The sequence below is a fragment of the Ambystoma mexicanum genome, chromosome 4q, assembly GCF_040938575.1.
Source record: "Ambystoma mexicanum isolate Mex_15411 chromosome 4q, UKY_AmexF1_1, whole genome shotgun sequence".
Lineage (NCBI taxonomy): Eukaryota > Metazoa > Chordata > Amphibia > Caudata > Ambystomatidae > Ambystoma > Ambystoma mexicanum.
The window spans coordinates 943,270,931-943,294,797 of NC_090928.1; the positions used below are offsets into that span (position 1 = coordinate 943,270,931).

Genomic DNA, 23,867 nt, shown 5'->3' on the forward strand with positions numbered 1-23,867 from the left:
GGGAGGCAAGGAGGCTGTTCCAGAGGAAGGATCCGGCCGAAGAAAGATCTACCACCAACTCGTTGCTTCGAGAAGCGTCTGAACCAGAGGGAGTGGGAGGCGGATGAGCGAAGAGCTCGAGAAGGGAGATATTTAGGAAGAGAGAGCTGAAGGTATTGAGGCCCCGTGCCCCAGAAGGACTTGTGGACAATGCATAGGATTTTTAACTTAATCCTTGCAGCCACTGGGAGCCAGTGTAGAGATTTCAGTCCTGGGGAGATACGATCCCCGAGCTTGAGGCCAAGGAAAAGTCTTGCAGTCATGTTCTGGATGAGTTGCAAAGGGCGGAGAGTAGAGGCACGCAGATTTAGAAAGAGGCTGTTGTAGTAATCCAGCCTAGAGAGAGCCATAGCTCTGGAGACAGTGAGCTTCTGGGGGAAGGAGAGGAAAGGAAGAATACCTCTGAGGAGGTGCAGCTGGTAGTGTGACTTCTTAGAGACGTCAGAGATGTGAGGAGAGAAGGAGTGTGTGGAGTCAAAGATGACCCTGAGGTTTTTAGCCTTGCAGGTGGGAGCAGGAAGAGGGCCAAGAGAGGCCGGCCATAGAGCTACAGGAAAGGAGGAAGTGGGTGTGCTGATGAGGAGAATCTCAGTCTTACTGGCATTAAGGTAGAGGTCATTGGGGGAACACCATTCCTGGATAGCAGACGGACAGTCAGAGATGAGGGAAGGAGTAGAGGGGGCCGAAGGTAGCCTGAAAATGAGCTGGATGTCATCCGCATAGCACTGAAAGTTGGCGCAGAGAGCGGCAATGCGGTGGGCAAGGAGCACCAGGTATGAACAGCCAGGGAGAGAGGTTAGACCACTGGGGGACACCACAGGTAGAGAAAAAGACAGCAGAGAGGAAGGAGCCATAATGGACAACACTTTGGACAACAACATGGACAACACTTTGTAGCCAACATGGACAACACTTTGTCCAAATGTAGCAATTTCCCACCTAAACTGGGTGCAGCGCCCCCGAGTTGGATATCCTTTGCAGATGATATGGTCCTTTTTGACAGAACCCCGTTGGGGTTACAACGCTCGATAGATGCCTTTATTCATATGCATCTGAGACCTACTTCAGTATCAATCGAAATAAAACGAAGGTTCTTCAGATTCATGGGAAAAGAAGGTGCCTCCACAGACATAGTTGGAATATGGGTGGCGAGAAGCTGCAAATAGTTGATCAGTATTTGTATTCAGGACTTCCTTTTTATTGTGCCCCAAGTGTCCAACAATACTTCAAAAAAAGCCACGCATAATTGGCTAGCTAACAAAAGTTGTATTACTAATGTTGGTGGGTGATTGATTGTGGGATACCTGGAGGTATACAAGAAGGCTGCAGTCCTATGCATATTATACGGATTGGAAATGCTACAAAGTCGACAAGTCAATTGGCTCAAAACCATTGAGGGCAAGCTTTTAATGTCCCTACTGGGCTTACCTACATCGCTACAGGTCGAAGCCTTGAAACTGGAATTAAGCGTAATTTCCCTAGTTACATAATGGAAGATGACCTGTTGTAAGCTGCTGGGTAAGATATTATTGGCAGACGTAACTAATGGTACGATGTTAGCACCGTTTGCAGCTCATTCTAGATGTAGAATTGCAAACTCTGCTCAGGCGGATTTGGTAAATACAGTTACAAAACATTTAGAAGCTATTGGCATACAATTCAGCGTTTTTCTTGAAGTCAGTAATTTCCATCTCAAATAAAAAAAGAAATTGCTAGAATGGGATTGTATACCTTCAATAGATTATCTACCAACTAAGATACGGTACACCCATTAAACAATGCAGGATTTCTAGTATATGGAACCTTGCAGTTACCCTACTAAAATATTTAACAAACTAAGGTGATTCATAATGTATTTGCACTCGAATTTTCTCCCAGTTTTGGAATTTACAGGAGCCAGGTCTAACATTCCGTTAGGCAGAATCCTCTGCAGTACCCTTAGGGAACACTACAGACAATTACATCTACAAGTGGTAGCACAATTTCACCTTTGGTACAAGCCTGTACCACACAGTTATAGTGGTAGTGGTAGCAGTAGCGGAGCAGCCAGACTTCTCTCAAGAGCAAAGGAGCAGTAATAGGGATTACAGAAAGGACTACAATTACTGTGACTCAAACAAACACTGACTCAAGGTTTCTGGTTAAAAATTATAAGTACATTTATTTTTAAACCGTCTGTTCACAAAACACGTCACTTCTATTAAACAAAACCACACTCTAAATATACCACACACAACCAATTCCTTTGGTTCAGGTCAAGTCAAGGTAAGTGCATTGGGATTTGACAGACCGGTGTGGTGGAACAAAAGACGTTACCAGGGGTTAAGCAGCGCTCACTTTTTGACAGTAATGACAGTTGGATCTTACGAAAGAAAATCGTACCCGCGGGAAGAATTGTAACCGTAGTCAAGACACATTTAGCACATTGAATAAAAACCAAGGAATAGGGAATAAAAATCATAGGCAATACTTTTATCAAGACACTCGAATCAGAGGATGTGTTCTAAGAGACAGATAAAGTCAATGGGCCTGCGCGAGTGTCAAATGGAGCTGGGCTCTGTTGTCGAGGATCACACGAGTAGAACAGTTCGAGATTAACGTTGCCATGAGTACTTGTATATTGTCAAAGGGAGGCAAAAGTTAGGAGAGGGAAGGAAGAAAGGACAAGCCTTCAGCAAGGAAAAGGGGTTCACCCTGATTCCTCAAGGTCGGACGGAGAGAACGACCAAATGGACATATTACCTTATTCGAATGAAGAAAGCTGGTGCCACAGCAGCTGTTCCTGGTAGTTCCTGCAGACTCACGGTTCCTGAAGCTTCAGTCGTGGGGACAAGAAGGAAGACGTCTGGAGCGATCGGCACTACCCAGGGATGAGGCCAGCAGCAGCAAAGCAACAGTGAATAAAAGGTGCGCTCCTTTAAAACAGGACAGGGCTCTTCTGATGGCTTTCCGGACCACTACAGTTTTGTGCAGCGATTTTGACCCAGGAGAGGATTCTCTGGCTGTAGAAAGGTGAACTGATTGATCCCACCAGGCTCAAGGGAAGAAGACTCCAGACTGGATCTTCTCTGTTGTTGAAGGGTAGATAGCTCTGGACTACAGCAGGGCTTCACCGGGACTCGGGAGTTGCAGCAGCCGTCTTCTTCTCTGCTTCTCTTCGGTTCTTGTAGTTCCAGTGGCAACTCTGACTTCCAGCCCAAGAGTCATGCCTTTTATGCCAAAATCCCCCTTTCACACAGCCTGGCTGTCAATCACACAGCAGTGGGGCTGTCCAGCCAGGACAACCACCTCAGCCAATGGACGCAAAGTGCGACTTGGGTCTCCAAGGAGACCCTGTGCAGGGGGTTACTAAACCCCTCCCTTACATTCAGCCCACCTAGACACCCAGATGCCAAAGGAGGGCTTCTTCGCAGAAGCCCACCAAAGGACGGCGAACAAAGAAGGCAAACCTGGTTTGCTGCGCAAAGTAAAACACAAGAAGGATGTTAACACAAAGAAATGGCGACTAAACCCGACCGGAGCCAAAATAAAATAAATTTGGTAAAGCGGGTTTATGTTCGAGGCTAACACAATAGCCTAAAACAGTACCACGTTTATATACTATAATCGCAGTAGAAAAGAAAGTTAAGGTAGGTACCACTGCCACCAGCCAAGTCTTAGTGTTAAGGGAGGAAAACAAGGCTCCAGGAGGTACAGACAAAAAGGGATCAGAGTTAACCCTTTCCAATACTCCATGTAAGATGGGGTGTACTGGGTCTGTAGGTTAAATGACTACATAAAGTAAATGGCAACTTTACCTGTTTCTGGGGGACAGTTGTCCGCCCCAGAAAAATTGAGTCATTGGGAAGTCTTAGAGAAAACCCTGTGTCACTGCACTGAAGGTACTGTGTAACACACACAAAAAGTTGGGCTCATGGAGTGGTGTGGCTCCAGAGCCCAAGATCACACAAAAAGTAGAAATACACATGGCAAAACACATGTAAGAGTGGGAAAAAGGTTCACACTCTTACCAGGTGGAAAAAATAAACCCCAGAAATCCAGCAAAGCTGCTGAGGGACTCACTAGGTAAGGGAAATTAGCCATAAATGAGAATTCTCCCTAACACATTCCGTATGAGCAGCTATTTTATCGTTTCTGCAAATGTTCAGATGAAACGTGTCAACATATACTCACCGGTTGTGAATGTCTTAACGAGCTTTGCTCAAAAGGATACACTAATGTTTGTAATATAGATAGAGTAGGATCTGATCAGTTCTGGGTGACCATCTTTTCAGCCAAGTCACTTGTTATAGCAACTGCGGCTATGGATGCATGGGAAAGTATCCTCCTCAAACACACTGCTGTGTAACCATTAGCAACAAGATAGGTAAAGGCAATATTAAATATTGGCATTCAGTTTTCTTTCGAATTGTATTTCTTAGATAGCGTTTCATAACACAGAGGAAAATAATGTATTTAACTTTTACATAATTTTATGTATGTCTTAATTGTTTTATTATTTGTTTTTTACCTGTTTTATATGTTTGCAAAAGGCTAGATTTTTTTGCCAAACGCACTAATTAAAATAAGAAAAAAATACAGTTTTCACCTATTGCCCTATGCGTCAGAAGACGACACTGGATAATGTAACCCAGGCACCTCTACAACTGTTAACACTTATTTAGATGCTCTTTCACCGAATTGCCATGACATAGTCAGACCACTAGAACCTTCTGAATCAGCCTACTGATATATCCTGGTAATCGTCGACTACACAACATGATATCCAGAAGCCTTCCAGATGCAAAGCAACACGGCCAAGGCACTATTGAAGGTGCTCATCCCATTCTTTGTGAAAATAGGGGGTTCCCTCAGAAAGTCGGACAAACTAGGGAAGTAGCTTCATCTCGAGATTGATGCGTAAGAGGAAATAACTGATAAAGATTCTTAATTTTGCAAACCTCCATTTACCTGTCATGGCCACAGGCCCCAGAACACAAAAACCACACCATCTAGTGATGGAGGCAATGGGTCACTTAACACTTATGTCCCTTTTGGACCTATAAACAGAGGGGCCCTGGCTGGACTCAGTACTGGCGCCTTCGCCGCCAGGCTCATATAGAGATGTGAGAAGGAACACGTTATTTCAGTGCAGGAGTGCTTTTACTTTATTTTAGTGCAGGAGTGCTTTTATTTTACAAGAACTTTCCAGGAGCTGAAAGCCTTTATTCCAGAGAACATCCACATGTGCTGACTCATCGGGTGTGGCTCCCTATGCCTGGTCTTCATGTGCTGATTGTTAGGGAGAATTCACATTCTATGGCTAATTTCCCTTACCTATAGAGTCCCCCAGCAGCTTTGCCGGATTTGAAGGGTTTATTTCTCCTGCTAAGAGTGTGACCCTTTTTCCCACTTTTAGGCCTATTTGTTATGTGTGTTCTAGGCTATTTTTTGTGTTTAATGTCTATTGGGTTTATCTCACCCTCATAGGAACCATCTTTATACACATGTGTTACACAGCACCTTCAGTGCAGTGACACAGGGGTGTCGTAGCAACCCCCAAACATAGACTCCATACCCTGGGATGGACGGACTACTGTCTCCTAGGGCATGTAAAGTCCCCACTGAATTTACTAGTAAATTTTTATGAACTAAACCAGTACAACCCATCTTACTATGGAGGTACTGGGAAGGCTTAATAGTTTTTACCTAGTGTTCATTTTCGAGAGGGTACCGTACTGTCAAAAGTTTCTGGCTGGTGGCAGTGGTTACTACCGAAAATATTCGACCGCAAATATTTCCCTAGGGGATTTTCCCATTGTTCAAGGCTACCACTTTTTCTGACAGCCTCTAACATACCGCCGGTTTATTTTATTATTAACTTTAATCTGGTAGGTTTTATTTGCCAGAACTTTAATATAAATGCTTTCTCGTGTCTTTCTCTAAACTCCTAACCCAGGTCGGGGATCCTTTGTTCGTCCTTTTGGCGGGCTTCTGCCAAGAAGCCCTCCTTTCGGCGCCACTGAGTCTGGGGTGGGTCCATTGTGTGGGAGGGGGGGGGGAGTAGGACCCCTGGACAGGGTTGCCGCAGCAACCCATGTCACACTCTAACCTAATAGGCTGGAGGGTCTCCCGCCAAGATGACCACTCCACTGTGTCTCAACTAGAACTGTGTTGGTGTAAAATGCACAGCGTGTTTGGTTTGTATTGTTGTTTGGTTTCAATAATCAATTAATAAAACTTTTAAAAAAAAATAAAACAAACTGTGTTGGTGCACCTACTTCGTTTTCATTTAAGTATTCTCTATGCTAAAGTACTGCCTTGCCTAAACTTGTTCACAAACCTATTGGGAAGTGTTGCTAAGGTGCCTAAGAAGATATTCTTGTATAACTTGTCCTTTCCCTCCCTTGTGAGAAATTGCTAGAGTGCCATTTGTGTTTGGTTTTCACTGTGCCATTTTGCTCAGTTTTTACTCTTGCTCAAACTTGTCTAAAATTTAACATAGGAGTTGTGCATACATTTCTTGACTGATTTTAACTTGCTTTATTAACTGTGATTAATGTGTTTAATTAGAAGTGTGTAAAATAAATATATATTCTTTTTAATACAAAGCTTTGGTCAGTGTTTCCTTGTGCCATAGCACGGTAGTCCTATTGTGTAAACCCTGAATACTGCTCATCTCCTTTTTGAGTTAAGTCTGACTGCTTAGCCACAGCTACCAACTAAATCTTTGTGGTACAGGCTGATACCAAAGGGGATTTATTGCTTATACCTGTAGTCTTAATCTTTTGTAGTGCTCCCTAAGGGAACTGCAAAGGATTCTGCTTAACACTGACTCATCGGGTGTGGCAGACAGGCTGAACTTGGTGGGCGCGGCTTCAGAAGCTCAGCTATATAAGCTGCTCTATCCTTAAGGCCGGTGGTTCGCGTTACTGTGCACTCACGTGCAACGTGACGCTTACCGCTGCTTGGACCAGTTTACTTACCTTTGAAACCAGGCGTTCTCCTGCATACTCAACCCCAGGAAACCGGTGCTTCATCGTTTCATCTGCAGACTCATCTCCTTACATCCAGAGATCTTGATCCAGACGCCACAAGCCAGCACTCCGTATCCACAAACTCAAGACTCTGTGAAGAAGAAGAAGAAGAAAGACAAGGTTAGAACATCCGTCCTAGGGCTGCGCCACATTTGAACCCTGCGCGCCCCCTAGTTAACAATTTGCCAGCTACTGTACCACGCAAGCTTCGTTCCTCATTCCCTCCGGCTCTCGCCTCGAGCCCCGTAGCTTCTGCCGGGCCAGCAACATCACCTGCAAGGGAAGAAAGCAAAAGAGCAAACATCAAAAGTGGAACGGACAGCAATACAAGACAACAAACTTTACAATACAACAAAAAACAGACGAGGAAAGACAAAGGCAAACACCAGAAGTATAGTGACTTATTCGCAGCAAGACTGGACTACCATGTGCAAGGGACCAGTGAAGGAACTCGGCCCAGATCATACAAGCGCCACTGCGAGAAGCAGCAGGACGGAGTGCTTGTCAAAACTAATCAACAGGTGAACTTTCCAGGGACAGCGCATCCCATGGGTACAACAATTTGGGAGAAGGGGTCTGGAAGGGAATCAGGCGCACAAGCTGGCATACTCACGCCCCTTATTCTCCACATAGGAGCGGTCCCGAGCAGCATCACCTATTACCACCAGTCACCACATAAGCGCAGAGGGCAAAGTCAGTCCTGAGTGAACCCACACCCGGGAGGGCTGCAACCGTGCCCCAACGCCTCCGCTGAAACCAGGTTAGCGTAACATTACCATCCTCAAAAGGTCAGCTTGGTTAAAGATTTAACAATACTCTGAAGCTTGTCCTTAGAAAATTGGTCAGCGGAAGCCATCTGAACTCAACCTCATAAATAAGCTCAAGACATAGAGAGAAAATAGCAATTCACAATTGCACGTGCTGTATGCCATTAATAACCGTAAAAGCTGCTTACTTCTGAAAGTACGAGGAGTATTCATTACAACTTTATTACATTTCACAAAGAACTCGCCCAGTGGATTGAAGACTATGCTGATGTGTTCACAACAAACCTTTGGCCAGTACACAGAATAGTACACAAAATACACACCCCATCAGGAAGAAGGTGTTCGAACTGGGGGTGATAGAAAAGTCACATATGGTCATCCCTGGTGGTGTTCGTGCCTAAACCAGACCATACGTGGAGGTTCTGCATAGACTTTTGGTAGCGGGACAAGTTTTACTGATTCAACGTCTACCCCATGCCAAGGAATGACTAGTTGGCCAAGAGACTGGGACCAGCAAGGTTAATTTCAACCCTCGATCTGACAAAATGTTACAGGCAGGTGCCCCTGGATGAGAAGGCTAAAAGCAAGATGGCCTTCTCAACCCCATAGGGCCTGTATCAATTCACTGTACTACCCTTCGCACGACATTGGTTACCCACCACATTCCAACAGCTAATGGACCATGTCCTAACCCCCTGCCATACCTTTCACAGGGTGTATTTAGATGAAATTGTGGACTATAGCTCTAGCTTAAAGGAACATCTGCAGCAACTCACATCCGTCTGCAATCAGATAAGAAAAGCCCATCTGATGTTCAACCCTGCTAAGTGTCATCTAGCGCAGTCCTCAGTAAAATACTTGGGCTTCCAGGTGGGAAGCTGCATAGTATTACCCCAAAGATCCAAGATCTATGCTGTACAGCAAGTGCTAAGGCTCTTCACGAAGAAGGAAAAAGGTAGAGTGCACCAAAGAATTGAAAATCCTGCTTCAACATTGAAAAGGTTGATTCTAGCAATCCAGAATAATAACCTATCACCATCAAAGTAAGTCATCAGGAACCAGAAGACACTGACGAGTAGTCGATTGATTTGTGTGACCTATCAACGTACTCGATATCGGACCAAGAAGAAACGGTGGCCAGTGTGGAAGGCGGGGGGACTGATGCACCTGCCTTGATTGAATCAGTAGGGTCCAAGCAGATGACCGATAAACCAGCTGTCACAATCCATGCCCCTGATCCCCTCAGGTACAACAGCCCCCTGGCAGCAGTGGGGCTAAAGCCCTTCACACTGGCCCCAAGCGCCTTAAAACTCCATCAGAAACATACATGGAGTCGGTCCTGGCAACTATGGCACCAGGCTCATTATCAGGAACAAAGCAATACCAGTTTTGGACCTTAATCCAACAAGGAGGCCTATTACAAAGCTCAGTTCTTTAGAACCAAGCCATGCAGTCTAGCGTTTTGGGTGTGGCTGGTCCTGGAACTACTTGGCCTGGAACTACTTTACCTGGGCTATTTAAACCACACCCAAACAGAAGAACATGCTTCGCGTTATTCTGCACTCCTGCAGCGTAACGCTTACTGTGTCCAGCTCCTGCTCATCTACTTCTCCGGCGGAACGATCCTGAAGCCCTAGAATAATAACCTGGAAGACAAGAAGAGCATTAGCGAGCAAGAACACTTACCTGTGAAGTAACCGGTCCTGAATCCATCCTGCGCTTCGCTTACCTCACCCATATCCGGAGTTCGCTGCAATGTGCAAAGGTAAAGAAACAAGGACAGCATTAATAACGTTTCTTACCTGGGCAAGCAGCGAGTCCTGGCAGCACCCTGCGCTTCTCTTACCTCGCCCATCTCCGGGTTTCACCACAACCTGCAAGGAGAAGGAACAAGGTCAGCATTAACAAAGCACTTACCTGGGCAAGCAGCGCTTCGATCGCTCATCACTCCGAAACATCACTGCAACCTGTACAAAGAGAAGAGGACACAGGTTAGCAATTAACACCAATAAACAGCGCAGCGCTCCACGCATCAATAACTCACCGTGGTCTTCGCCATCGGCGCGGCAACTCCGAGATCGCAACCATCCCAGTGAAAACAAAAAGAGACATTGTTAGGGAACAGCTTTGAGGAGCAAGACGCCGAGAAGACAGAGAAAACAGAGGGAAAGAAAGAGACAGAATAAAGACGGAAAAGACATTATAACTCACCTGGAAGAAGGCAAGCAGAGTCAGAGTCACAGCCGGTCTGGACCCGACCTAGAAGCACACGGCCCAGTGAAGCAACTAGATCCATGGAACGCCCGCACCAACCACACGCCCATGCACAGAGATGCAGGACGGAGAGTTCAACGCACAAAAACCTAAGGTGAGCAATAACCCCAAGGGAGGGGATTTGGAGCAGAGGGAGGTGGGAGTCCACCCATCACAGTATCAGTATCTTAACCCTCCATTCTCCTATTATAGGCGCTACCCAACATCTGGCACATAACCAAGCAGAGAAGGGTCCGGGATAGCGCTTAGACCTCCATCCAGTATCGTGTGGCGCCCCGTGGATACCAGGTGAGCGTAATACCAGCCTGGAAGGGGACGCCACAAGGTCCTGTGGTGCTCACAATTGAGAGGGGGATACCAACCGAAGGGCGAATGGCTGCAAATACAACTCGACCAACTAGATCCAATCCATGCATAAACTGGCAAACAGACAAACAAATTGCTGGGACAGGGAGTAAGAACAATAATAAGAGGACGTGCGCCCAGTTGGTCGAAGACAATATGAAAATATCTACTAATGTCTATTTAAGCAACAGTTTAATAAAAGGAGTCTAGCAGGCAAGGAGGCTTGTGCTAATTGAACTGGCCATCGAATGGAAACCCGGCTTTACCCCAAGAGCAATAACCATTGCCAAAAAATTATAAAGGTTCAGAGAACCGGGGAAATGATGTCATGCCATCTACAAGCAATGAGGGAAATGTCAGCGAATCGGTGGGCAAAACCGCCAGGCCCATTAATGCGGCCCATCCTGCATCTCCACTTAGGCTTCCACAAAGGAGGATGTTATTAGACGAGGTGAAACAGATAAATCTTCCCCAGTCAAGAGCAACCCATTATGAAAGGAAGCAGAGGCTAAATTCATCCTGTCAAGATGATCTGCTGCTTGAGAGGATGGAACTGGTCGAGGATGAGTTGATGTTGAATAGTGCGAACATAGTAAGACTACTCCACTACTCTGTGCCGAGTCTACGACTTAACTTCAGATGACTTGGTAATGGTTCAATTCCTTGATGAACAGCGAACTGACAGAATAGCGCTCCATCCCTCAACACCCAGGATAAGCCAGCGCATATTAGAGGAAGCAGCTAGGCTGAGGCTGTTGGGGTTTGATCTGCTGGAATTTTATCCTCCACGGAGACATCCTCGACTAAAAAGCTGGAGACAAAGATCTCAGTTGGCTTACGAAAACAATCGAAAAAAGGACCGTGACAGGGAAACAACTAGAAGAAGGTCCAGAGAAAGGTGAAGGATCTCGAGATCAAGATCCCCTAGACAGAAAAGCTCTTATCGCAATTCAATCAGTCAGAGAGATACCACTAGGTCTGATAACAACAAACAATCCAGCCGCCGACCCGTGAGGCGGACAGAATCGACCAAGTCTAACCTAAGGAGGACAGAACGATCTGTCGAAAATAATTCAACTAACCCCAAAGGCTCAGATGACAACTGGAAGTGGTTGGTTGGCCTACTGTTAGATAAGATCAGTATGCCTTAACTTCACCGCCAGCCTGAAGAATCCCTATTGAGCTTGGCATGTTGGAACACAAGTGGATTTGTCCATCTGTTCTCTGACGAAGGAACATCGCTTGGTGATCATGACATTATATATCTACAAGAGACATGGTTAAGGAGGGATCCTATAATTGAGGGGTATGAAGTACACCTAAATCCAGCGATCAAATGCCGCAAGGGCAGACCATCATCAGGCCTTTTGACAGCTGTCAAAGATAAACTGGGTTTTGAATTCATGGAAACTCATTCTCCCCCACCCTTATATCTAAGTATGGTGGGCAATTTAAAGATGTCTATAAAGAACTATACGTCCACCATAGTTTTAATGAATTGATATTGGAACCCTGTGCGGCAGGAATGTACCGCCTTCCCCGAACAAGTGGCGGAGATGATAGATGACCAGCGACTCAATGGAACGACCCCTGGATCATTTTATGTGGCGACATGAACTGTGTATGATTTTATAGAAATGGAACCCTATGTGAGATTGATCAAGTACAAACTACGGCTGTGGGGATGCAGGGTCTAGCCTGGCAACAAATGGTGGCCTCGAAAGATCTGTTAATCATGAATGGTTGTACTCCAGGCAACACTCCTACAAAGGCGAACAGAAATAACCAACACTGGGGCCAAATTCTGGACTATGTTTGTACTTCAAGGAACATGGTTCCAGTTATTCAAAAATTGTCAGTAACTGGGAATACAGCAAGTGAGCACAATCTTCTTAGCCTAGCATGCCTGGCAGTCTATAAAGAGCAGGATGATACCAACTGTAACGCCCTGGAAATAATGCCTGGTCGTAATAGGCTAAGAATTCCACAAAATAAATCAAACAGCTGTCAAGGAACCTGAAAGAGGCAACAAGTCATATGACCCTAACCCGAGCAAAGGAATGCCTGGATTATATGCAACTATTCAATAGCCACAGGAAGCTCTCCTATCAAATTCCATTCCAGCCCAAACCTGGGTGAACTATTTTAAGAAATTCATAGATAACATGACCACGGATCGCTCAAGGGTCTCTCCAACAGAACCAAAATGGGACGGGCTTGATGTGTCGCCCGAGTCTCTAGTAATGAGCATTGAAAAACTTAGTAGCTCAAGAGCACCGGGGCCCGATGGGCTAACTAATATAATGCTAAAGCAACATCCGATTCAATGGGCGACATTCCTCTCTACTTTGTTTCTGCATATCAACAAGGTAAAGAAGCTCCTGTTGTCTTGGAAGGTATCAACAATAGTGCCTATCTATAAAAAAGGCTTGTGGACGGATCCGGCGAACTACAGGCCAATAGTGTTACTGGATGTGGCCGTAAAATTATTTGCCTCGCTACTATTAAAAAATCTAGTTGAATGGTTAACTACAACTGCCCACAGAGAAGAAGGGCATCGGGACATCCCTGAACATTTTTATTATAAATATCCTCAAAGTAAGATCTGAGCAAACTGGAAGGAAGAAAACCTACTTGGCGTTTATAGATTTAACCCAAGCATTTGACACCGTTAAGCGCCCTATGTTGTGGGCTAAAATGGACAAGTGGGGATGCCCAGGTTCGATTACGGCGCCTATTAAATAATTCTACACAGGCACTATGCTGAGGGTAAAACTAAACTGCAAAGGGACCACTACAAAACCAATACATACAACAAAGGGGCTGAAACAGGGATGTCCGTTGGCCCCAGGACTCTTTAATACGTTCATATCTGATATTGATCAGGCATTTGTGGGCATTCGCTGCTTCCCGCCCAAATTGGGAGATGAAGAAGTGGGGCGTCTCTTGTTTGCCGATGATATAGTATTGGTTGACTAGACGCCGGTGGGCCACCTTACAACTGTATATTGATGCAAATGGTTTGCAGATAAACCCCTCAAAATCAAAGATCATGGCCTTTGGTGATCCAACTACGAGCAGAACAAAAAGACTCAAAACATGGTTCCTACAAGGGGAACAAAAATCTGATGGTCAAGTCTTTAACGTACTTAGGTGTTCGTCTAAACACAAGTACTTGTGATGCTCATAGACTTGCCACATTGCGCAATAAAGCAAACAATCTAGCGGCGCAAGGCAAAATTATTCTGAAAAGGTCTGTGGCTTTTCTTTGATCCCATTGATCAAATTCTACAGGATGAAAGCCATACCGATCTTAACGTACGGGACAGAGACCTTGCTAAAGTTCAAAGATAACAACTGGAACCTTATCTATGGTCTGTTTTGAAGGTGTTAAATCTTCCAAAGAGTCTTCTAATGCAGGCCTTACGAATGGAACTTGGTCTGACTTCCCTCAGAGTTATTGTAAGGTAGAAAACTCTTCAGCTGTTTCGTAAATGCACTGATCCCAATCCGAGGGGTTGCTTCCGGACTCTTCAGCGAGCCCTGATAGAAAAATCAGAACATTGCTACGGGAATGGGAATTATTGTGCGTAAATGAACTTACAAACCTGGGAGAATCAGCTCTATCATTGGCACAAAATCCTGACAAGGCGAAACAAAAACTATACAGACTAGATTGGATTAACACCTATGATGAAAGACAGGTCTATATGGAAAGCCACAAGGAGAACAAACAAAATTGAATTGTGTATCAAAGTACTTGCAGCTATTTCCAAACTGGTTCTGTAGACTCCAGTTCCTGAGAATTCGGCTCAATTTATTTTCAATTGGAGAAGTTTTAAGATCTTGGAACCAGGTGGAGGGACCCCCAACCTGTCGGTTATGCAAAGAAAATGCAAAGCTCGAAACTTTAAACCATCTAGTGATGTCATGTTCAGCAACAAAAGACTTAAGGATGTGTCTGATGTCTGAAATAGTAAAGAAATATGGTCCCAAATCTGAAGATGATTGGTGGAGAGTTCTACTCTCGGGAGACCGCGTCTCAATTACCCTGGCTTTTGTTAAACTAGCAATGGCCGTTTTCAAAATGTTAGAACATTAATATGTACACCAGCACTTCAGGATGGCAAGTGACAGGAAGTAACTAACCTGATGTTAAAATGGGTCATTATGTACAATGTGAGAGTTATGATTTTTATGTATGGAATTATTTTGGCCTAAAGGTTTATTTTGTATAACCATAAAACAGCCAATAAAGAAAATTAAAAAAAAAAAGTTCTCAGAAACTGCAGGTCTCCTAACTAATAAACTAAAGAAAAAACATCCCACCATCGTCAGGTGAGACAACAAAGCCATAATGTCTTCAACCAACTCAAGCAGGCTTTATGTACAAATCTGATTTTCATAATGCCAGACTATTCTAAGGAATTCATTCTGCAGACGGATACCTCAACTACAAGTCTGGAGCGGTGTTATCCCAAGCTGCATATGGAGATGGGAAAGCCAATAATATACAGCAGCCAAAAGCTCCAGCCTAGAGGGATCAACTATCCCATTTTTACATTTGAAGCCCTTGTATTCAAATGGGAAGTATACAGCCTACAATATCTCACTGGTCAAAGATTGAAACTGGTGGCAGATCATGCTCCACTAATCTGGATGGCCAGAGACAAAGTTACCAACCATCATGTCTTTTGATAGGATTCCTGGCCCGACAGTCATTTTCGTTCACTGTAGGACATCGGGTTGGATCAAAACAAGCCAATGTGGATTTTCTGTCCCGCTATCCCCAGTAAGTCAGCCAACCGAGAGAGACAGAGGAAGAAGAGGACTTAGGCAACAGGATGAAGATGAGTGACAAATCCAGTAACCTGGCCTCGTCGAGGGTGGGGTGGGAACTCCTCTCAGTCAGTGATCAGAGGCCTACCAACCACCCCTAGCCCTGAAGTTGATTATTGCAGTTGATATGGCCCCAAATCCTGCATGTTTCTGTGCAGACTACTGTTATCTCAAGCCTTAGCTCCAATGTCACATACTTGCCAGTGTCTTTCTGTTGCTTTTAGAAATACAGCACCCAGGCAAGAAGGCAAGCAAGAAAACCCATCAGGGGTGCACCCAGAGAAGAGTACTAAATAACCTTTAGATTGCAACCATGCACAGCGGCAGAGAGAGGAAAACAGGCTGCAACGAGAAGAGAGTATGCCACATGGATAGGCTGAATCCATGCATGGCAGAGAAGAGGACCTTGCAAAACTGCTGAGCAACAGCAAGCAACCCACAAGACCCCAAGACCACGAGGGACAGAAGGAGGAGCAGTACCCACCTTCCCCCATATAACTTACCTGAACCTGGAACAGGATCCCGGAACACGAATATGAACACTCACCTTCCTGGGCTGCCATCTCCATTACGAAACGGACCTGTGTGGGAAAGGTGGCTAGGGCACAGCCCGCTTCTCATGAATTTGTTATTTACACACACACGCCTGGGTGGGGAAGCCATTGACAGCTTGACCAGGGAGAGCAATCCAATGCCAGCTGAAAAAGAGGAAGATAAGCAGGAAGTGTGGTTTATTTGTGTGTGGTCTGAAGTGGGGCTGGAGGACAACCAAGAGACCAGCAGGAGGAAGGAAGGTACAGCAGACAGGGAAGGTGATTTCTGGAGCTGGCGAGGGATTGGCTAGAGAGTGGAAGTAGTACTTTTGTGTTAGTGTGCGTGTTTGTGCAGCAAGTGTGTTTAGAAAGATAAGTGTAAGAAGTGGTTAAGAAGCGGATGTTACTGAGTGAAAGCTGAGTGTTTCAGTAGTAGTAGGTGCGATTAGCAGTAGTATTTGGTGGGAGTGGCAGTTGTAGTTGGTGGGGGTAGTAGTGTGGCGACGATAGCTGTGGTGTAGATAAGGGAGTAATAGTGCGAATGAGGGAGCAGAAGTATGGAGGAAGAGTAGTAGAATGGAGGTCCCAGGCCCACTCCATCTGCCTGGGTGACCTTGCGTGTCATACCGAGTGCATGCTGTGATGTCTTTGTCCGCACACTGAGGTACCAGGCCCACTCCACCTGCCTGGGAGACCTTGTGTGCTACGCCGAGTCCCTGCTGTGATGTCAGTGATCTCATTTGCAAACTGAGGTTCCAGCACCTCTCCATCTGCCTGTGAGACCTTGTATGACATACCGAGTGTCTGCCGTAATGCCCATGACTTCCTCTGCACAATGAGTTCCCAGGCTCACTTCATCTGCCTGGGAGACCTTCTGTGCCACACCGAGCCTTCCGCTGAGTATATGATGTGCCCGTAACCCACTTCATCTGACTTCTAGTCTTGCATTGTGTTTGATATGTGCCTGTAACCTATCTGATTTGACTCCTCTAGCCTTGCGCTGGTTATATGCTCCTGTAACTTACTTGATTGCTCCTGTACACCTAATGTAGCCTCCTATACCATTAGGTGTGGCTCTACCAGGCAGTGCGCCTACCCTGATTGTGTCCTATGTATCCATGCACTGGATGTAGCCCCTCGTACTATTCGGCGTGACTTTACCAGTCTGTGGATCTACCCTGATTGTAACATGATGTACCTCTACACCTAAGTAGTCCCCAATACCACAAGGTGTGGCTTTGCTGGGCTTTGCACCTTCCCTTATTGTGTCCTGTTGTTTCTGTGCACCTGGTGTGGCCCCCCACACAATGAGGCGTGGCTTTGCCAGATTATGCACCTTCCTTGATCATGCCCTGATGTAACTGTACTCATGAGGTAGCACCCCCATACCGTGAGGAGTGGCTTTACCTGACTGGGTACCTACCCTGATTGTGTCATGATGTATCTGGTCACCTGATGTAGTCCCCTGTACCATGAAGTGTGGCTTCACCAGACCATGCACCTACCCTGTTTGTGCCATTGTACAACTTGCATAATGTGATATTCTATAACCATATCCTTTAGAAAATTGAACCCTGGAGCATAAAAAGTAACATGCATGTACTGTAACTGTAACCTTAAGAAACCAGCACCTTGATGCCTACAGGTTTACAGGTTGAGTGCGCTTTACAAATGTAAACATAAATAAATAAAATGGAGAAAGGAGTAGGAGGAGGGAGTGGTAGCAATGAGGAGGAAAGAGTTACATCAAAGGGTGGAAAAACGATCTAAGTGGAGAGAGAACATCGAACGGACAGGTGATTGGTGGGAGGAGTAAGGAGATGGGGAAAAGAGAAAAGAGTAGAACATTAGAGGTCAGAGTGAGGGTTTTAGACCTGGAGTATGAAACTAAGAGGGGATTTGTAAGGTATAATCCCCATATCCTGGTAGAACACTAACACTAACTATCAAAAATAGAACTAGACAGTAGGAGTTAATCTCCTTGATCTAATAATCTGGTGTCAGGAACGTCTGGGTTAGGGTTGAGGTGCTACACCAGACAAGAGAGGGAAGGACGGCCCTATTGGCCACAACATCTTCAAGTAAAAACCCTTTAACCACTTCTGAGACTAGGAGTGATTATTGTGCTATCTGTGACAGCGCTTTGAGACCCTATGGTAGTGATTTGGCAAAGTATAAAAGCGAATTAATTAATCAATAACTAATATGCCACAAATATACATACATTTTACCAGCTCACATCCAAGCCTTAAAACTGAAATGTACAGATCTTCCGGATGTAGCAATTAATATGAAATTCCAAGCCAGTTCCCACATATGCCATAAGAAGTTGTACAATCAACTTACCCTATTAGATCGAAAAGGCAGTCATCGTCATCATCCATGACAACTAATACAAACAAAAGAAAGGATGAAATGTTAAAGAAGACATATAGAGTAATGCAACAACCTTCAACTATAATGGGTAAAAGTAAAACTGCATGACATACATTACATACCTGTAATCGTCTTTCTGACGCTAGTATCTGCTTAGATTTGCATGCTTTGCATAGACTGACATCTAGTGGTAGGTGCAGAGTGTTGCATGACTTGTTTTTGAAGTTTGAAAAGTGACGTCGACTGGGTGGGTTTGTAATACTATATCCATAGTGTGATTTGTACTGAACCCATGGTCCTTCATCCAAACAAGGTCCTCAGATTGTTTTATTTCTGACACAAGGTAGCATGAAGTGTATGCCTGAGTACAGGAAAGAAAGTGTAAGATATCTGTGCACCTTCAACTCCAAGAGGGGAGGAAGGGTCTGAATTTAAGCAGATACAAGTTTCAGAAAGACGATTACAGGTATGTAATGTATGTCTTCTGAGGCTTTTGGCTCTTCTTAGAATCACATGCTTTGTGTAGACTAATGAGCAGTACCTGGAGAAGGCGGTGTGTTGCTAGAAGGTACAGCAGCAAAAAGATGTCTCAACAACGCCTGGCCCACCTAGGAATCAGTTTTCAAATGTGCATCTAAGCAGTAATGCTGTGAGAAGGTGTGAATAGAACTCCAAGTAGCTGCTTTGCAAATAGCATTTAAGAGCACATTTGTGATGAAAGGTAGAGTTGCCCCGATTAGAGTGTGCCTTGGTCGTGAATGGTAATGTTATTTTGGACAAAGAATAACAGATGCATTTGGCAATCCATTTCTCTTCCTGTGATATGGGAAATAAAGAATTGATCGGTTTTCCTTAATGGTTTTGTTTTGTGTAGGTAATACATTACTGCCTTCCTGACGTCTAGTGTATCGAGGCTTCTTCCTGCTGAATTTTATGTCTTTTATTGACATGGAACTTTGAAATTAATTTAGGAGAGAAACAAGGATGTATACGTAACACAACTTTGTCCTTGTGAATAGCAACAAATGGATCCTGAACTGAGACCTTGCAGTTCGCTGACTCTTCTTATTGCTACAAGAAAATCAGTCTTATAAGGAACAAGTTACTTACCTGTAACTGTTGTTCTCCAGCATGGGTCTGGCATGGATTCACATGCTCATGAATATTTCCTGTCGTCAGGCCGGAAATCCCCGGTAAAGTCATTTCTGAACTGTCTTTCTCCTAACAGCCAATCACTGAGCTCTGGGTCATACTGCCCACAGCCAATGACTGCCCTCTCCCTAAGCCCCTCCTCTGGCATCCATCTTCAGATTTGGTAGCACGTAAAGTGGCAGTAGGACCAAGAGAAGAGCCGCAGAGGGGCAGGCCGGATGGTTTGCATGTGAATCCATGCCAGACCCATGCTGGAGAACAACAGTTACAGATAAGTAACTTGTTCCTTCTCCAGCATGGGGTCTGGCATGGATTCACATGCTCATGAATAAAGAATACATAGCAGTACATACATGCACAACCACGGGAGGCAGCAAAGCTCAACATAAGCATCTCTTACCTCCTCACCAGGCTCACCTTCAAGCAAACAGGTTGCGCAGCACTGCCTGGCGACTCTGGACTCCTCCCTGGAATCCCTGTCGACGCAGTAGAATCTCGTGAAGGTGTGCATCGACCTGCATGTAGCAGCCCTGCAGATGCCTAACAGGGGCACACCAGACAGGAACGCTGAAGTTGCAGCGATCGCTCTGGTCGAATGGGCTCTCAGACGACCAGGCAACGGTCGGTTTGCCAACCGGTGACAATGGGTGATGCTGCCGGAGAGCCACCTGGAAATGGAAGCCTTGGAGAGGGCCTTCCTATTGTTCACAGTGCCAAGGTTTACAAAAAGTTGCAACGTCTTCTGGAAACTCTTTGTGCGGTCCACGTAGAACTTCAGCGCTCTAGGCACATCCAGCGAGTGCAAAGTCCTTTCAGCCGGCGACAAAGCTGTTGGAAAAAACACAGGCAACACCAAGGGCTTGTTTAGATGAAAGTCCGACGACACCTTGGGCATGAAGGAAGGGTGCGTCCGCAGCACCATCCTCATGTCGTGAAAAGTCGAATAAGGTGGTTTACAGGACAGGGCCTGAATCTCACCCACTCGTCGTGCAGAGGTGATTTACACGAGGAACGCTGCATAGTGGACTGTCTGCATAGGTTCGAATCGAGGGCCCATGAGCCTAGTCAGCACCACATTGAGTTCCCATGCCGGGGCTGGAGCTTTCACCGGTGGGAACGAACGGAACAGTCCTTTAACAAACTCTTTAACCAGACGATGTGACCATAACAGGAGATGGCCGCCAGATGAACTTTGATAGAGGCATAAGCTAGTCCTGCTTTGGTCAATGACAGCAAATATCGTAGTACCTGCAGAGTCGTGACTCGTAGAGGATCGATCTTCTGTGGACAGCACCAAATGACAAACCTCTTCCATTTATGTCCGTTGCATTTTAGAGTAGACAATGCTCTGGCCTTGGCAAGCACCTCCTTGCAGTCCGCTGGGAGATTGTAGCCCCCGAACTCCAACACTGCAGGAGTCAGGCCTTCAGGTTCAGCGATCCTGGGTTGTGGTGCAGAATTGTGCCTCCTTTCCTGGCGAGAAGATCTGCGACCACCAGAAGCTTGACTGGAGGGGACGCTGACATGCTGAGAAGGTCCGTGTACCAGAACTGCCTCGGCCACGCTGGTGCGACAAGGATCATCCTGCACCGGTAGGGTCTGAATTTAATGATGAGTAGAAGAAGCAACGGCAACAGAGGGAAGGCATACAGAAACAGGCTGTCTGGGAGAATGAGAATGCATCCCCCATGCTCCCCGGCAGGGGAAACCTGCTGGGGAACCTCTGGCACTTGGAGTTCATCGCTGTCGCGAACTGATTGGTCTGGGGATTGCCCCATCTGCGGAACAGGTGATCCACTTGGTACTGCCGAAGTTCTGACTCGTGGCAAGAGCGTAACTCCCTGCGGAGAGAGTCGGCGACGGTGTTCTTTACTCCTGCCAGATGAAAAGGAATGAGGAACATCCCCTGAGTGACGGCCCAGTGCCATAGGTCCTGCGCTGCTTTGGAGACCGCCAGGGATCTGGTGACCCCCTGCTTCCCGATGTAAAACATTGTGGTGGTATTGTCCATGAAGACCTGCACCACCTTGCCCTTGAGGGACAGGAGGAAGGACTTGAAAGCCCAAAACACTGCCTGCAGCTCCAGCACGTTGATGTGCAATGTTTTCTCCTCCGGCGGCCACAGGCCTCTTGCGTGAAGACTTCCGGTGTGAGCTCCCCATCCTTCCAGGGAGGTGTCCGTCGTGACTGTCTCCTTGGGAGGTAGGGTCCAGAAATACGCGCCTCCTGACAGATGAACGTGAACTCCGCACCACCTTCTCGCTCGACGGAAGCTCTCGTTGAGCGTGATCCTGTCCTGGAAGCTTCCCGACACTTGTATCAAACGGTCGTCGAGGAACTCAGGTAGTGGACGCATCCGTAGCCCACATAGTCGGATGAGGTAGATGCATGACAACATCATGTCGAGCAGAGACGTGATGGTCCTCACCGTGGCGACCTTCAGTGCCAACAGCCTTTGCACCTTGCCCAAGATGGCCGCAATCCTTTCCTCCGATGGAGACTCCAAGCACAACACTGTGTTGAGTCGGGATCCCAGAAACAGCGCATCCTGCGATGGAGTCAAGCAGGACTTTGCTTAGTTCACCGAGAACCCCAGCTCCATCAGTAGGCGAACGGTCCTTGCTGTGTGGTCGACAGAGATGTCCTTTGAACTGGCCCGGATGAGCCAGTCGTCCAAGTAAGGGTAGACGTGGATCCCCGGCAGTTGCAGTTCCGCTACCACCAGCGCCAAGCACTTGGTAAACACCCTTGGCTACCGACTTCAATACGAAGGCAGGGGCCTTGAATTGGTAGTGCTTCCCTTGAACCACGAATCACAGAAACTTGCGGAATGGGGCTGTGGAAGTACGCATCCTCCAAGTCCAGCGATGACAAGGTCTCCCTCTTCGAGCTGCCCGAGCATGTGCTGAAGAGTGACCATCTCGAACTTTTGGGACTTGATGTATTTGTTCAGTCGATGTAGGTCGAGGATGGGCCTCCACCCTCCGGTCTTCTTTCTCACGAGGAAGTACATTGGGACGAGCTCTATCGCGCCTTTTTTCCACATGGCCCACAGCTCCAGCAGCAGCTGAGGGGCATGGTTTTTCCGCCGGGCCACCAGTGGTATTCGGGGATACTTCCATTGAAATTCCAGGGTGTGTCCGTGGGTGAGAGCGTCCAGCACCCAACGGTCGGTGGAGATGGTCTTCCACACACTGATGAAGTTCACCAGTCGGCCTCCCACCAGGGTGCACGGGTGGGGGCCAGACGCCACGGTCGGTTCAAGCCTGCTTGGATGACGAAGGGTCGCCTTGGGGACCCTGGTGATGGCGACGTCCTCCTCCGAATGTCTTGGAGCGGCCACTGTTGGTTTTCCTGGGCCGACGAGCCAGAGGGTTGGCGGTAAGAAGCAGAGTCACCGCTGAAATCCTTGGGAGGATGCTTGGAACTTGCTGCTTGAGGGGCAAAAGGACAGCCTCTGTTGTTGAAGCATGCCCAAGGCAAGCGCTATTTCCGTGCCCGTCTTTATGGCTTGTAGAGACTCATCCATAGCCTTCCCAAAGAAATTGTCCACAACAAAGGGGATGTGCAACACCTTCGACTGAACGTCCAGACGAAAGTTGATGGCCTTGAGCCAGCCACGACGACAAAGGCAAACGCTGTTTCACATTTGGCAGAACCCTGTGTCTGTAATGTCTGCGGCCACCTCGCCTTCCTACAGAATTTCCAGCGTTTCGTACCTCTTGTCGTTCGGGAGCGATCTTGAACCACAGTTCCCGGTCGTAGCGTGCTACGATGGTGAGGGTTTTTGATTGATTGATATTTATTTCTATCCAAAGTTCCAAAGTAGAGGGTGTAGGCGGCCTTGATGGTCATTGCCTCAGAACAGAAGACCCGCCGTCACATGGCATCTAACTTCTTGCCCTCGCTGTACAGAGGGGTGGATGCTACCGATGAAGAAGCACCCGAGGACTTCTTCTTGACCGCAGCTGACACCACACCGGAGATGGTTGGGCCCGCAAACACTTGGGCGCAGAGTTCGGCACCCTGTATTTCTACTCAAGGCGATCCGTCTTCACCGGAGCCATTGAAGGGTTCTTCATGAGAGACAAGCCTTTTCCCCAAATGTCATCCACGAGTGGAACCGAGAGGATGGTCTTTCTCTTCGCCTCGCGGTGCTGATATAAGAAGCCCTCCTTCTCCTCTGGAGCGAGCTGGAAGAGTTCCAAAGCTATGGAGATCATCGCGTGGAACAAGCCTATCTCGTCTGGCGGCGAAGATCTAGGAGGTGGCGACAGGTGGTCCCATTCCCACCATCGTCGTCCGTGCCCGTCGTCGCCGTGTCAGGATCCGTCTCATACCTTGGGGGGAGGGGGCGAAGGGAGGCAAGGAGGTGGAGGGTGTACTCTCCTCTTCTTGACGGCAGGCTCCCCCGTTGCCAGAGGGTCAGCCGTCGCTGGCGCCGCGGGTGGGTCCGCTGGCGCGATAGGTATCCTTGTCTGTATCTCAAAGACCAGAGTGTGCAGTGTCCACCGAGAGGTCTCTAG

The 23,867-nt window shown here is 46.8% G+C and overlaps 1 protein-coding gene across 8 annotated transcripts in view; it reads right to left on the reverse strand.

Annotated features, from left to right (window-relative positions):
* The window catches only part of BICRAL (BICRA like chromatin remodeling complex associated protein), a 2,181,199-nt gene that overhangs the window by 1,746,961 nt on the left and 410,371 nt on the right, over nucleotides 1-23,867 (reverse strand). For all 8 annotated transcript variants that reach the window (XM_069608491.1, XM_069608492.1, XM_069608494.1 and 5 more), the window contains one exon: nucleotides 18,160-18,202. In XM_069608491.1, coding sequence (XP_069464592.1) covers nucleotides 18,160-18,197 — 38 coding nt within the window. In that variant the 5' untranslated portion in view covers nucleotides 18,198-18,202. The remainder of the gene's footprint in view (nucleotides 1-18,159; nucleotides 18,203-23,867) is intronic.